Here is a 16085-nt window from a genome sequence, read left to right as displayed (position 1 = left end):
CTACCTTGAATAAATTATAAAGTTTTGGGGAAAATTTAGAAATAATAGAAAATATCTTATGGACCAATGGGTAAAGGATAAAGGACCAATGGGTAAAAGGGAGATAAAATTCTGCCTTATCTTTTCTCTCCCATCCAGCCGGCCAACACTCATCCATTTTCTCTCTTTTCGTTTGTTTTTCAATAGCCAAATTACTCTCATTAGAAAGAAGAAAGACCAAGGAAAAACCCTAGCATCATAGCTCTAAATTCTCTCTTCCATATCACTATTGAAACCAAAGCAAGGAAGCAAGAAGAACTAGTGATTCAAGCTTGAAGGAGTCTACTTTCCTTGAGGGATTTGGTGGAGGCTTGAAAGGAAAGAGATAGCAGCTGATTTTCCCTTAAGGTTAGTGCTATAATTTCCCTTTTTCACCATGTTTAGGTAGAGATTTCTTGAATATAATAAACTAGAAGTAATTATGGACTTATAATTGTGCTGGAAATCTGAAAGTTGCTAGTAGGGTCGCAGAATTAGTCAATTTTAAAAATTGATAACTTGAGCTAGGAAAGTTGAATTTCTGTGATCTTTATGTCTATAAAAACCTTGATGAATGCTCTAAAACTTTATAGTTTCATGCCAGATCTAATTCCCTATTAAGATGGCATTTGAAGGCAAAACTTTTATTGCTCAAATCTGAAAAACTACCCTGAGGATTTCCAGAAGTAAGATAGTCAATTTTAGAAATTCATAACTTGTGCTATAGAACTTGAAATAGGGTGATTCTTGAACTGTTGGAAGCTTAATGAATGCTCTGAAACTTTGTAGTTATAGTCAAGAATTAATTTTGCCAGCTATATAGTGATACCTTTACATTTTCTGTTATTACCCTGGATATGATTGAAGTCTAGAACATGCTGCACATTTTTGTTTATAACCTGAGATGTAGACCTGATTTTGATATGATTCAAATTGGAGATTGAAATGGACATATAAAAGTTCAATTTTGGAAAAAGATGCCATGAAACCCTTGTTGCTAAAAGTTTTGGTGGAATTTTAACTTTGCTGTCCTATTTATCTAAATTGACTAGAAATTTCAATTATGTGCGTACTTGTTCTTTTGGGGCAGCCACTTTGGTGAATTAAATTGGCATTGGATGAATATTTGTTGATTGGTTCTAATTTTAGGATTAGAGTGCTTTTGATGGAAGATGGTTCGAAAAATAAAGGAAACTAGTTCATTTTGGCATGTGAATTTTGCATACTAAGTGTTTGATAAAATGCCTAAATGAACTTGTTATTATGTGAGGAAAGTGACCAATTGGCTAAAGAATTGATTACGGCCAATTGGGTAGGAATTTCTAGGTAACGGTAAAATTAGTTCAGCGAGAATGTTTGTTAGAAATAGTTAAGAAATTTATTCTAAACTGTCCGTATTCTTTTGTATTATAGCAATTCATAAGGAGGAAGGTGAAAATATTAGTTTAAGAGCCAAATCAACTTAGGTTGGAGATTAGCAGGTTAGTGCACTCGTAATCTCTATTTTTTTTTTAAATATGGTATGACCTTTGATAACTTGAGAAATTTATAAGAATTTTGTATGAAATTTAAATGCATGCGATATGAAAATATGGTAATGGCAAAAGTTTTTGTGCATACAAGTATTGTTGATTACATCATGTAAAAATAAAAATGATAATTACCTTATTAAGCCTGAGTAAACCTAGACAATGAATTATAAGTTTGAATAGATTGGCATGCTAATAGGGGACATCATTAGCAGTACTGCATTAATTATATTAATAGATTGATAAATTTCTGTTAGAGGCATCGAGTGCCCAGTCAGTGATTCTTTATCCATGGCTTTTAGTGCTGAATTTTATTATGGTACATGTTGACAGTTATATAGAGGCACCGAGTGCTCATTGTTAAAGTGGTCAGAGACACCGAGTGTTCAGTACCGGGAGTTCCATATCCAGTCCATACAATTTTGTCATAGGTTACTATGGGCACATAAAAAATCATAAAATGTAATTTAATTAAGAAAATGTACAAAAATATAATGAGAATTATGTTAAATATTGAACTTTAAAGATTTCATATAATCATTGCATCATTTAATCGATTCAATATGTTTGTATTTAGAAATGGTCATAGATTTGATATTTTGAGTTTATTTATTTTTGAACATTATTTTTTTAAATCTCGTATAGTATATATGTAAGTTTTTCTTTTATTTTTTTTTAATTAAGAGTACACCACTAAGTTGTAAAGCTTAGCGTGTAAATTTTTCCTCGCGCAGATACAGAAGGTAAGGAGTAGATAGTCAAACAGGAGACGAGAGAGTAGATTTGCAAGAAAGTCTGAAGTTACCTCATACTTGGACTTTGTGCTAGATGCACTACCAACCCCAAATGCATTTTATCTCTCTTTTTTTTTTTTTTTCGTATGCCCATTTGCCATGTACTAAAAACACATGATGTAAATTTATTTTGGACGACCGTAAATTTAAGTATAAATATATTTTGTTACATTTGCAGGTTTATAAACTTATATATTTAACTAAAGGATGTCTGAATATATGTTATGTTAATATTTGCAAATGATGAAGAAATAAAGTTGAATAGAAATATGATAAGAATTGATTGTCAGTATTGTTTGAAATTGAAAATTATAAATATTGTTATTAAAAGGTGGATATTAAATGTTTAGGAGAAACTCTTGCAGTTTTTCCATTGAAATAATTAGTAAACATTAAGAAAGAAAATTGTTCTAATACAAGTTTAGGTGCTCCGTGCACGGAATGTGGCATTCCTTTGCTTAGTTTTACTGTAAATTGGATAGGGAGTGTTACATTTTCACACCTTACCCCTCCGTAAGGCATAACATGATCCCGTAGAATACTTAATGAACTACCGAACTTCACCTACCGATAACTCATTAAGTACCCTACAAGGGATTTTAAAATAATTTTACATTTTGGAAGTGGTGAGCATTTTAGTGAGAATTAAAAACCATTTATTCAAAGCTTAAGGACTAGTAAAAATTTTTGTCCATTTAAATTTTGCTGCAAATTTTATAAAAATTTTGACAGAGTTCCCTCTGTATTTTGAGAAACCAGTTCTTCAAATACCTGTAAAAAGCACTTCCAAAAGTTTTCCACAACTCCCAATCTCCAATAAAACTCAAATCAACCCAATTCAAATCGCTTCAAAGCAATTTCCACAATTTAATCAAATTTGGTCATCACAAAATTTTTAATACTTCATTAACAAGGCATAAAGCAGAAAATTCATATTTACAAATATTAAATTTACAGAAACAAATCCAAAATAATATTATTACAATTTATTTACAACTGCTCAATTATATTGATACATACAACATTTCCATATTTACATCAAAATTATCTACAAGGGTATAAAATAATACCCGAACAAAAGCTTGATGTGATATTCAACTCAGTAGCAGCTCACTCTGCTGCTTTTTCCTTGCTCTTATCTGCGACAGTAAATTAAACTATCGCTGAGTATAAACATACTCAGTGGTGCACAATAAAAATTAAAAATGCGATACATAAATCATTTATTGATAAAACATAATTTGAATACTTCACAATCACATTTCACAAATATCAAAGCTCATAACAACTCATTTTGTCAAATAATATATTAAACACAGTTTAGTCAAACAATTTCATAAACACAGTGTTGCCAAAATCATAAACAACTTAAGCCATGACACAAAATTTTCGATCAATGCCGCGTTGTACACCACGACAAAGCAATCTACAACCCCATTAATCGAAATCAATGAGGGAGGTGGCTAGCTAGCTAATGAGTACTCATCCAATCTACAACCTCAACTGGCAAGCCAGAGAGGGAGGAAAATAAACGATCTCAACCCCATAAATGAAGGAGGAAATGTGATACTGCCATGCCAAGTGTGAATCCAAAATCAATTTAAAACAATTATTTTCAATAATTTATGAGAGATCCCAAACAATTTTCAAAGTCATTTTTGTAGTCACAAAGTGGCAACACAATTCATAAATAACACAGCGATTTCATAAAGTATAGCAACTCAAATATTCAATTGGAAAACAATTACATAAATTTATTGTGCACAAACCTGACTGGAGTCGCCTCTAGGCCTTGACTCAGTCTCTCCGAACTTCCAAGTCTTTTTCAGCTGAAACACACAATTTTATAGTGTTTCAGTACCATAACTTAACATAAGTCCAAAAATAAATTTAACTTCACTTTAACTAGCTCTATTGCGTTAAATTTGACGTTCTCGAAGTTTTTGTGTTTCGGGTTACTATTCACTACACTATTCAAGTCAAATTGTTGACTTTTTAAGGATTAATAGGTATGGGAACTCCAACTTCACCCACACACATTTTGGTCACCAAACTTGTTGGTTTTGGTCATTTTTTCAAAGCTTAGGTCATTTTGGAAAAATTGCCAATTTTCGGTTTTGGTGCTCCGAAGTTGCACTGTTCCATTGGTCGATCTACTGTTGGAATTTGACAAAACTTCCTTCATAGAAAATGTTCCTTATTGTCTTAAGTGTATTCTCATTTTTGGATCACCTCAATCGGAGTTTTGTAGCTCAAGTTATGGCCAAAATATTATTACTGTTCACGTGCACTGTTCATGCTGAGATTTTGGGTTCTAGCAGATTTTGATCCAACTTCGTTCAGTAATTTGGTCAAGTTAAGTTCATAATTTGGTCTCACTTTCTTCATATGAAATGTTTTACTATGTCTTATGTTTCCATCGGTTCAAGAACCACCTAAATTAGAGTTTCCTAGAGAGAGTTATAGCCCTTCAAACATTACTGCTCAATGGTAATTCTGCAGAATCGCAGGTACAGTAGTTTAACTTTTCTCAATGATTTTGAAAGGGTTAATGGCATAATTTGGGTTTGTATTCTTCATGAAAGTTTTAGATCTATATCTTATCTAATTACGGTTAAAATTTCAGGTCAATTTGACCTACCTAGCTCGAGTTATGACCAAATGAACAGTTACTATTCATTTGGTCAGTTTGGTGCAGTGGCAGCCTGCTCTCATTTCACTTTGGTCAATTGTTTCACCAAGTTTTGGTCAGTTTTTGGCCATGGTTCCTTAATGAAAATTGTGCTATTTTATGTCTATTTTCATCCCCAATTGGTGGCATATCAATTGGGCTTGTAAAATTCCTGTTTTGGTCCTTCAAAGTAGGTTTGGTCATGCTGCCAGCAGCATGACCAATTGACCTACGAATTTGGTTTTCATTCCAACAATTCCCACACATCTCTTTTGGTCATTATTGACCATTTTTCATCTCATAATAGACCAAAGTCATCATTTAAGCATTTTTCCAAAATTTGGTTCACAAACCCTAGCATTCAAACCCTAATCTCACTAACTCTTGCATTTAACCATTTCAATGCCTTTAACTATCATCACTTAACTCATTAAGGTTCATATTCCTATCCAAGTCAATCAAGCCATGCAAATCACACTCTCCACAATGCTGGCCGAAATTCCCTCTCTTCCTAATCATGCAATATTTTTCAATTCTTCATATAATCCCATTCATTTCTACCCTAAATCCATCATATATACTAAAAAGAAGAGTTGGATTAGCTTACCTTAAGTGAGCAGAATTTGTCTATCCAATTCTTCAACTTTGCTTGATTTATTTACTCCCAACCTTCTTATCAAAGTTCAAATACAAGTTTTAGTTATGGGATGTAAAGATTTCATGGCAAGATTTAGGGTTTAAAGGAAGCTTTTAATGGCTTCAATGGAGGTTTCATTCATGGGGAAGCAAAGGAATTTCGGCTGGTTTGGGTTGGGAGAGAAGATGAGGGTAAATTTTTTTTTCTTTGTTTTATTTTTGTCTTACTCAATGGATATTTAACTTGGTCAACTTTGGTAGGAATTTAAAAATCAATTGTGACATCATTTTGATGTCATAAAGTAATGTAATTAGCTTTTTTCTTTTCTTTTCTTTTCTTTTTTTTTTCATTTATCTATTAGTTCTTTAATTTAATTCCCGACTCCGAAGTTTTCTTTTTTTTCGATTTTATTTGACAGTTAGGTCAGGAGTCAGCTCTCAGGGTCAATTGACCAAATTGCCCCTCGCCGGTTCATCTCGGTTTGCAAATAATCCAATATTTCTTCCGGCTCCCTGACCTAATTATTTGACTGACTTAACAGTTCTTTTTCGTGATTTTCTCTTTTCCACTGTGTTCATAAGGGTCCTAAGGACCGCAGCGTCACTTTTTACGGTTCGAAATTTGAGTTTAAAACGACTTCGCAGTCATTCCCGAGGAGGTCACTCATCGCTGTGACTCTCAGCTCGTTTAACCTCTTATGTTCTGTTTTTCTTATTTATAGTTAACTAATTAAACATTACTAATTATTTGTGTTTATGGCTTCTCGAATTGTCTTAAGTGTGGCCCTAATCCCATTAATTGTCCGGACTGACACCGGTCACCGGAACAGTGAAATCTACCAGGCTATGCAACGGGGGTGTTACATACATCATGTCTCAAAAGAAATACACATTAGACATTTTACAAGATTTAGGACTTTTAAGTGTACGTCTAGACAAATTTCCAATGGAACAGAATTTAAAGCTTACTCCAGCATATGGAATATTGTTGAGTTATCAAACTAAATGTAAAAGACTAGTTGGTAGATTAATTTATCTTGTTATCACAAGACCTAACATTGTATATTATGTATGAACATTGGGTCAATTCATGCATGAGCCCAAGAAAACTCACTGGAATGTAGCTAGACGAATCCTCAAATACTTCAAAAGTCCTCTTGGTCAAGGATTAGTATTTCCTTCCACGAATAATCTTGCTTTGAAAGCCTTTTATAATTCAGATTAGGGAGGTTGTCGTGCAACAAGAAGATCAGTTTCATAATATTATGTTTTTCTTGAAAATTCTCTTAACTCATGAAAATCCAAAAAGCAAACCACTATTTCTAGATCATCAGTATAAGCTGAACATAGAGCAATGGCAAATACGTGTTTAGAGTTGACCTGGCTTTGCTATATATTACAAGATTTGACATCTCCTACATCATTAATTTGTGACAATCAATAAGCTTTACACATTGCAGCGTATACTATTTTTCATGAGTATACAAAGCATAATGAGATAGACTGTCATATAGTTCGAGAAAAATTACAACCCAGAATGATTAGTCCTTCGTATGTGCCTACATAGTTCCAATTAGCAGATATTTTTACAAAAGCCTTGGGAAAGGATCATTTGTGGCATTGCGCAACAAATTAGGACTTTATGATATTCACTGTGATGCCCCTTACCCGTCTATTGTATAGCTAAGCAAGAAGTGCCACATTCGGTGCCGGAGCACCCTATCTTGTCTTGTCATGTCTATTGTAAATTTTAATGTCCTTTAAATCAGGTAATTTACGTGTAGAATTTTTTTTTTATATCTTATTTTTGTGGAGACCCGAACAGATACTCCTCTGTTTTATTAGCATCTGGCGGGTTCCACTATCACCTGTTAACATATTCATAGTCATCTCACATATTTCCATATCATATTCTCTTTTATCATATCATTCCCAACTATTTATGAGATCTCAAAATGAAGTGTCATCTATTGCATTCATATTGAAATTCATAGATAATAAATTATAAGTTTTCATTTCAAGTCCAAAATAAAATACATCATAAACTAGTAATTACATCATGACTAGACATAATGAACCAAAATACTAGTCTACACATGGACCCTACCAAAATACAACAGACTAGTGAGGTGACTCTGATCGGTGGCAGATCTAGACGGAACTCTGTTCGAATACTACTGTGGCAGCTGCTGATCTTCAGTACCTACGCGATGGAAAACCAACGCGCTAAGCATAACGCTTAGTGGTGCATAATTTATAATAACAATAATTAAACAATTGAATTAATATCTGCAAATCATAATTTCTGGGTTTTTTACATTTTTATTGCTCTTTGGAAACAATTAACATTATTGAGATCTTTCCTGTTTACTTATTGTATATTCAGTATTAATTAATTATTATCAATGCCCAAGAAACCTATAACAAATTATAAAAGCTGGATACACGAGAGTATACGGGTTAGACAGCCATATGTCTACCCAGTATACATCTGTCAGGCACGAGGCCAGCTGTCGGGCACGAGACTCACTGTTAGGCTTGTAAAGCCAGAAATAAAGTAGGCACGATGGCCAGTAAGTAGGCATATAGCCTGTAGAATAATCATACCAGACATATATTGTCAGTTCATGATTTTCTTGGTAGGCAGTACTGCTATCTGTAATCCCTAATTGGTATACCAATTTATCCAACTAAATAAATAAGTCTAGGTATACTATGGGCAATTAAATATTTTTAATTAATTTAGCACTATTCACTGTTACTATTCTTTAGTACTGTTCATTGGTACTATTAATTTCATATTAATAGGACATTAGTCCCAATTTACATATTCATATCATTTTTAATATTTAATTATCCTTATGAGTATTTTAATTTTGATATATAGCATTTTTCCCATGAACCTTTCTTTAGGTTCATGTTGATGTGTCATATTTATCTAGGAATTTGACTAGGTTAGGATGTCTATTTAGTCACACTTCCTTCATAATAATTGCTCCTCTATGTTTAAACTTGAATTTCAGTTTTTGAATCACTGAATTTGGGGTTATAGAACTCAAGTTATGGTCAAAATACCATAATTGGTCCGTTTGCCTCTAAGCTGTCCAGAATTTACAATTTCTGGTCAATAAATTTTAACCAGTCATTTGATCATTTTATTGTTATTTTTAGGCTTAGGTTCCTTCACAAGATATGTTCCTCTATGTCTTAGGGACTCCCAGGTACAATTTCATAATTTTTCAAGCTTGGTATGGTGAGTTATAGTCAGTGTATTAACCTGGACTCTCAGTCCTATAAGGGCAATAACCAACTTCAAGGCAGTATGTTTGACCCTCTTTTTAGGGTCTTTACACTTAGAATTTGGCAAAGGTGTCTAAATCAATATTGTAGCCCTAAGTATCATGTTTCCAGATCATATTTGCACATCTCAAATGGAATTTCCTAGTGGGAGTTATGGCCAAATGGACACACGGGTATCAAATGGCATTCTGGGTTCAACTTAACATTTTCCATATTTCACTTCCTAACTTTGGCTAATATTTTCCCTAGGATGCAATGGTTTTTAGAGCTTGGTCAAAACATAAAAATTATTGTGCTATGTCTCATAAAACTTTTAGCACTAGTTTCACTCAATTTGCAGCTTTACAGACCAAGTTATGGCATTTTTGCCAAAACTGGTCAAGCATACCAAAGGGACAGTATTTTTGGACAATTTCTGGGTTGGCAGTTTTAGTGACCCAACTTATGCTACCAATTTAAATTGGTTAAAGGAAAAACTGGGTTAAGTGGTCTTCATGAAAAGTGTAGCCCTATGTCTAAACTTTCCATGGGTGAAATTTTGGGTCATTTGGACCAGTATAGAGAGAGTTATGACCAAATGAACACGTACTATTCATTTGGTCATTTTCTGGGTTGGCAGTTTCAGTGACCCAAAGTGTGCTACCAATTTGAATTGGTTAAAGGCAAAACTGGGTTAAGTGGTCTTCATGAAAAGTGTAGCCCTATGTCTAAACTTTCCATGGGTAAAAGTTTAGGTCATTTGGACCAGTATAGAGAGAGTTATGACCAAATGAACACGTACTGTTCATTTGGTCATTTTCTGGGTTGGGTGCAGGGAAATCTAAATTTAGGCAGTATTTAGGTCAAGTTTTGGACAGAATTTGGCCATGGTTTCTTCATAGAATATGGGCTATTTTGGGTCTAGTTTCATCTCCAATTGGCCTCATACCAATTTGGGTCACACAATTTCATTTATGGCCTAAAATGTATACTGCCCTCAACAAACACAACGTGCAGAAAATTGACACTTCCAAAACTCAATCTCCTCCAACTTCCTTACTTCAATTTGCATGCAATACACTTCTATAAGTAACAATCTCATCTCAATTAGGTCAAATTTCAAGCATTTACACAAAATCTCCAAGTCATGTACACAAACCCTAATTTCCAAGTTTCAAACTCAATCAATTCAATCCATTTTCACTTCTCATACATATAATCATATCAATCATCATCTCTAAACTCATTTACATTATTTGAACACAATAAAGCCCAACACATTTCATGGCTGCCAAAATTTGGGGACATCATGGGTTCATGAATTTCTTGTTAATTTCTTGAAATTTCCACTTATCTCAAGTCACTTTCAAGTATTAAAGAAGAAGGAAGGGAGAAAAGCACTAACCTCTTGTGACCCAACTTGAAAATTTTCCTAAAACTTTAACTTTTCTTCTCCCTATGGGTACCTAGAGCTTCCTTATGATGTGGGCTAAATTTTTAATGAAGGGGACCATGGGTTTTGGTGGATAAATGAAGAGAAACTCAAGCTCAAAGCTTGAGCAAAAATGGTGGAGGGGGGAGAACATGGAGACGGCAAGGAGAGAGAGAAGAGGAAATGAAGAAGACTTGTGGTTGGTGAATTTTTGTCTCTTGTGTCTTATATATATATATATTCTATAATTATTGTACTTTATTTTTTTTAAAATGCCATAAGTCTATTTCCTTTCTTTTCTTTCCTTTCCTTTTCTTTTCTTTTCTTTTCTTCTTCTTTGCCAAATTCAAATTCATAAATTTAATTTATGTTAATTATTTTATTTCCTAATTTTAATTTGACATTTAAGTCAAAATTCACCTCTAGGGGTAAAATGACCAAAATGCCTTTCATGGTGCTCATCGGGTTATTTTTATTATTTTATACTAATTTATAAATTCTCTAAACTTTAATTTATTTTTCTCAAAATTTTTTTTTCTATTTTTTTTAATATTTATTTCATTAATTTATGCCTCCTCACTATAGTTTAAGTGTAGTTCCAAACATCCTGACTGTCCGAACAGACATTAGTCATCGGAACAGTAAAATGTACGGACTACCTACGGTGAGGGCGTTACATTCACTCTCTAACTTGAAGGGGAGGGTTAAGAAATTAATTTATTGTAATATCTTTGTATATTTGCTTTTCTATTTTCTTTCCTACATTATTGTAAATCAAATCCCACTAATAGTAGATCACGGCATACATGTCTTAGAATTAGGCATATATATATATATATATATATATATTGAGTCAACCTTCTCTCATCTCTTTCATTAATCCCTCTACATCTAACTTTTTATTTTTTTCACAAGATTATAGCCATTAAGAAAGGGAGGAATCTGCACTTTCTACAAAATATAGTTGCAGAATGTAAAGTTCACAATTAAGAACTAAGAGACATTGGGTAGGGATTAAGAGAGAGAAAAAGACATGGAAGAGGTGACTAAGCTTTGTTTGGTGGCCATTGCAAAGAGCCATGAGGCTTTGATACCATGTAAGTGTTCGATTCAAAAACCTATCATGTCATTATATTAGAGAGATGTTTCTATATAGCTTATACATGAGATATACGTTGGCTATATGCTAACATATAGGTACAGGAAATTACAATTACAATAGGACACACATATATCTTGACAAGCCCACTGGCAGATTTACCATATTAAAAGAGGGGTCAATTGAACCCTCTTTTTTCTTAAATTATATATATATATATATATATATATATATAAAAGAAAAATTGACCTCTCATTAATTTATATATTGAACCCTTTTTTAATGGATGATTATTTTAGTAATAGAAAGTAAATTGACTCTTAAATATTGACCCCAATTTTTTTTTTTTTTTTTTTTACATCGGCCATTGGATAAACTTTATCAGTTGAATAATTTTATAATTGAACAGTGATTTTATGTAGACAAGTTACATGGAATAGCAAGTCACTATAAAGCAATTGTGGTTATTATAATTAGTTGAAAAAGAAATTGCATGGTAATTATATAGAACCCAATTTTTAATTGGATTGTCATTTCATGTAAGCTATTCTACATAAAATCACAAATGTACTATATAAACTCATGTGTGTTTGACCAATTAGTGTCTAATTATCTCAAGTGATATCTCATGGAGTTAGTGTAAATGTAGATAATGTGCTTAATAAATAGAATAATATATGAAGTGGTGCAAATTTTGAAAAAAAAAATAATAATAATATCTAATGCTTTCAAAATATAGAAAAGTGGTGTAAGAATTATGATAATATATATATATATATATATATCACCAACAATGAGCTTTAGTATATGATATTAGAGTTATATCTAAAATTAATAAATTTCAAGTAGAGTACGGATTGTAACAAGAAAAATAAAATAGAATAATGATTTTATTTTACCCACACAAGTATGAAATAGACAGTACTAGCACAAAACCTATCCCTGTAACAAACTAGTACACAACACATAGGCCAGAAGATAAATATGGAGCTAACTGAAGAAACAACATAGCTTTTCTAGTATGGGAAATTTGATTTGGTAGGAAAGAGAGTTTTTTTATTGCAACAGAAAAGGAAGGAGCACTTGTAGGTGGAATAGATCATCTCAAAAACAAGATGGAGCTGCCCAACGAATAAAAGGATTGGGATAAAAGCGAATGCAGCAATAGAAATAGCAAATCGAATCAATCCATGTTTGAAAATTAAGAAAAAGGCTAAAACAAAGGCACCCATCATTGTTATTATTGCTATGGAAAGGAATAAGAATCCTCGAATTAACTTGTTTGGCAATGACTTGAGAAAATCATCCATTGAGAATGGAGAAGTATGAATGGACAAGAAGGATAGTATCGAAGAGGATGAGAATGCTAAAGATACTGCATCCGCTGTGGCAAAAATTTTAAACAAGGTCCTATTAACAAAAACGGGAAACCCATTATCTGGTCCATTATCTTGTCTATTACCTCCAGGTAATGTAAACGCTGCTGCAAAAGTAACAGTGGCAATTAGAGTTGCCACAAGCATGCATGAATTTGTTGTTTTTATCATCCATTTCTCCGCTGCTATCCTTAAGTTCTCGTGCTTTTCCATGAACACTTCTCTTGCAGTCTGCTTTTGTTTATTTTTCGCTACAATTTGCCCTGGTCTAACAGCAACCTTCACTTCCTACAATACATGCATATCATGTTGGAAGGCATAGGAGTGAAATCCATAACAAATAATGTTTGAGACTTTTAAAATCAATAATGCTATGTTTGGATTGAAGGATTTGACCCGGTGAATTTGGATTTGAATTAAATATTATTCAAATATTCTAAATGAAAATAATTTGAATTTAGTCTAAAATCCATGTATTCACGATAAATTTAAAAAATAAATATTTAAAATAACAATTTTTACCTTATTATTTCAAATCCATCTCACTACAATTAAATGTATCAACCTTGCATATGTGGCAACCTTTCATGAAAATTCTTTTTATTAATCTAAATTTTAAATTCAAATCCTAGAATCCAGACACAATCTAAATGTATTAATAACAATCATAATATTATGATTGTTATTATAAAATATGTCCACAGATTTTTTATGAAAATGTAATTTATTATCAATGGGTGTGATTTGCTAATTATAAACTTAATTTGTAATAATGCCTACACTTCAAAAAACTACAAATTAATAAGATCAAAGGCTCTTGTTAAAGATGCCTCTCCTTCATATATACATGTGTGTGTGTGTGTTTCTATTATAGAATTAAGGCACAAACATGTGACTCTCATCTATTTTATATATAGCTTCTATCATATATGTTGTGTCTTAGTTTATAATGGACTAGCTCTATGCATTTTCTCTGAGAAGTAAGAATTAATAATAAATTACCTCAAACCATCGTAGCTCTTGTTGTAGTTGGAGAGCTGCTCCTGGTACAACATTTAGTCGACTTGGTAAAGGCAATTGTCCAGCCAAGTGCAACCTGTTATTCTTGTTCTCGTCTTCATGTATGTTTATCAAGCTCTTCATCATGCCCAACTCAAAAATCAGCTTGAAGGTTTTCTCATGTCGATGCAAAATAGCTTTATGAAAAATGGTATGTTTGTTCTCATCCACCTTCAATACTAAAGCTGGATATTGACGTATAAGTATAGTTAGGAACTCCAATTTTCCATTTTCAGCTGCAATAAATATAAGTCGTCCAGAAGGTATAATCATAAACTTAGAAACTTTTTCCTCATCCTGTAATATTACTTTCTCCCAAAGCTTTTGGACTAGCTCAAGACCTTACTCGCGCTTACTTTTGTTCGAACCTGCAACTAAGAAAAACAAATCTACCAAAATTCAGTGGTACTAGATAGAATAACAACTAATGTATCAAATGAATAGTACTAGATAGAATCATAGCAGTTGAGTGTAAAAGAGAGAATACTAACAGAAGTTTTTGCAGTTACTCCAGATCCCTGTAGAAGTTTGAATTGAAGGTATACAAGGCTTTCGAGCAAACGCATGCAATGCTGTCTCTTCCTCTCTAGTATGATCATTCATAGTGGCCAACTCTGGGTGATGTTCTATCATCTTCAGTGCAACATCTAAAACCAAATTATTAAAAAAAAAAAAAAATAATAATAATAAATAAGGTCATATACATATATATATATATATATATATATATATATATATATATATATATATAATCAAATATTAGCCTAGTTTTATAATTTTTCAAGAGATTTCGCCAAATTATTTTTATGTTTGTGAATGTATAATGGTGGTGGCTTTTTAATCTAAAAAAAATTTATTTAGGTATAATGGAATTGAATATTTCTTACCATATATATATATATCAGACTCTACCAAAGCGATGAGTAAACTAATGCGATCATTAGCTTTTAGTTGATTTTTGATATGATCTTCCTCGTACAGTTCACGCACCATTTGTGCATGGCCAGCCAAAGCTGCTATATGAACTGGAAATAAATTTTTTCCACCCCGGATCACTGACAAATCATGCTTCTTCTTCTTCATAATTTGAGCAATTTTCACGTTTCCAGATAAAGCTGCATAGCAAAAAGCTGTATTTCCGTGCTCCTCTGGTTGTGGGGCTGGGTCCTGTGGTTGTGGGGCTGGGTCCTGTGGTCGTGGGGCGTTTCCGGTTGCAGATGTCAATGCGGCTGCAGTTGGTTTGGGGCCTATGGTTGGGTCCTCTGCTATTTTGAATGCAGTTGCGGCTGTAGCCATGGCATCACCTAGAGATGAAGCTTGAGGTGCAATTGGGGGTTTATCACCTAGAGATGATGCTTGAGGTGCAGTTGGGGGTTTATCACCTGGAGACGAAGCTTGAGGTGCAATTGGGGGTTTAGTTTTAATAGCTAAATCCTTTACATTTTCTTCAGCAATCATATCAACAAGATTTTTCACAAAATGGGTGTGGTTTGCTGCAGTTGCAATGTGGAGAGCTGTCTCTCCACGCTAATTGATCACTGTTGTTATTGGTTTGATGCCCATAGCTTTCTTCCAATCACCACTCATTGCAGCTTTATACAATTCCAACTTTTTCCTTATTTCATCTATCATGTTGAATTAAAAACAAACAAACAAACAAACAAACAATTGAAATCTCATAAGGGCAAATAAAATGAAATTAACATGATAACAAAATATAATATTTTAAATTATATAATTCATGAAAAATACATTTTTGAATTAAAATTATAAAATAATTAGTCATTTTGCTCAGGCTTATTTATTTTTTATTTTAATAATAAAATTTAATATTGATTTTTAAAATTTTGAATTTCAAAATAATATCATAAAATTTTATTAATGATAAAATTCTTAGTTAATTATGTTATATATAATTTAATTTTTATTAAAATTTTGAGTAATTATATTTCTATGATAATCAAATTTAATTTTTAATTATTAAATTAATATTAATTATTTTCCTCTAAATATTATAACAATATAATATTTTTTAAAGTATAATAGCATTCAAAAAAGAGTATATATTATTATATATAGTTTTTCTATCATATTAAATATACTAGTAAATGTACTCAAAATATGCTAATATTCAGTAAATAATAATAATAATAATAATAATAATAATAATAATAATAATAATAATAATAATA

General features: G+C 32.3%; 2 protein-coding genes across 2 annotated transcripts; both read right to left on the bottom strand.

The window, feature by feature from the left end:
* Positions 1-12474: 12474 nt before the first annotated feature.
* Positions 12475-14535, bottom strand: LOC110640543 (ankyrin repeat-containing protein ITN1-like). Its single transcript, XM_058139011.1, has 2 exons — positions 13837-14535; positions 12475-13122 (listed from the first exon to the last, which is right to left on the bottom strand). The coding sequence occupies exons 1-2, from the start codon at positions 14164-14166 to the stop codon at positions 12475-12477; spliced, it is 978 nt and encodes a 325-aa protein (XP_057994994.1). The 5' UTR covers positions 14167-14535.
* On the bottom strand, positions 14236-15471 carry LOC131169003 (uncharacterized). Its single transcript, XM_058139010.1, has 3 exons — positions 14781-15471; positions 14385-14540; positions 14236-14261 (listed from the first exon to the last, which is right to left on the bottom strand). The coding sequence occupies exons 1-3, from the start codon at positions 15349-15351 to the stop codon at positions 14236-14238; spliced, it is 753 nt and encodes a 250-aa protein (XP_057994993.1). The 5' UTR covers positions 15352-15471.
* Between the last annotated feature and the right edge of the window lie 614 nt (positions 15472-16085).

This window comes from Hevea brasiliensis, chromosome 17, assembly GCF_030052815.1.
Source record: "Hevea brasiliensis isolate MT/VB/25A 57/8 chromosome 17, ASM3005281v1, whole genome shotgun sequence".
Taxonomy (NCBI): Eukaryota; Viridiplantae; Streptophyta; class Magnoliopsida; order Malpighiales; family Euphorbiaceae; genus Hevea; species Hevea brasiliensis.
Note: the sequence above shows the minus strand (reverse complement) of the source record. Positions and strands in the feature narration are given on the sequence as shown.

What these genes read in the sequence shown, in the direction of transcription:
- LOC131169003 (XM_058139010.1), bottom strand. Translation starts at nt 15,351, where the DNA reads ATGATTGCTGAAGAAAATGTAAAGGATTTAGCTATTAAAACTAAACCC. An exon ending in GTCTGATATATATATATATG is followed by an intron (nt 14,541 to 14,780) that starts GTAAGAAATATT and finishes ATTTGGTTTTAG; the next exon opens with ATGTTGCACTGAAGATGATA. An exon ending in GAGTAACTGCAAAAACTTCT is followed by an intron (nt 14,262 to 14,384) that starts GTTAGTATTCTC and finishes TCTTAGTTGCAG; the next exon opens with GTTCGAACAAAAGTAAGCGC.
- LOC110640543 (XM_058139011.1), bottom strand. Translation starts at nt 14,166, where the DNA reads ATGATTATACCTTCTGGACGACTTATATTTATTGCAGCTGAAAATGGA. An exon ending in AAGAGCTACGATGGTTTGAG is followed by an intron (nt 13,123 to 13,836) that starts GTAATTTATTAT and finishes CATGTATTGTAG; the next exon opens with GAAGTGAAGGTTGCTGTTAG.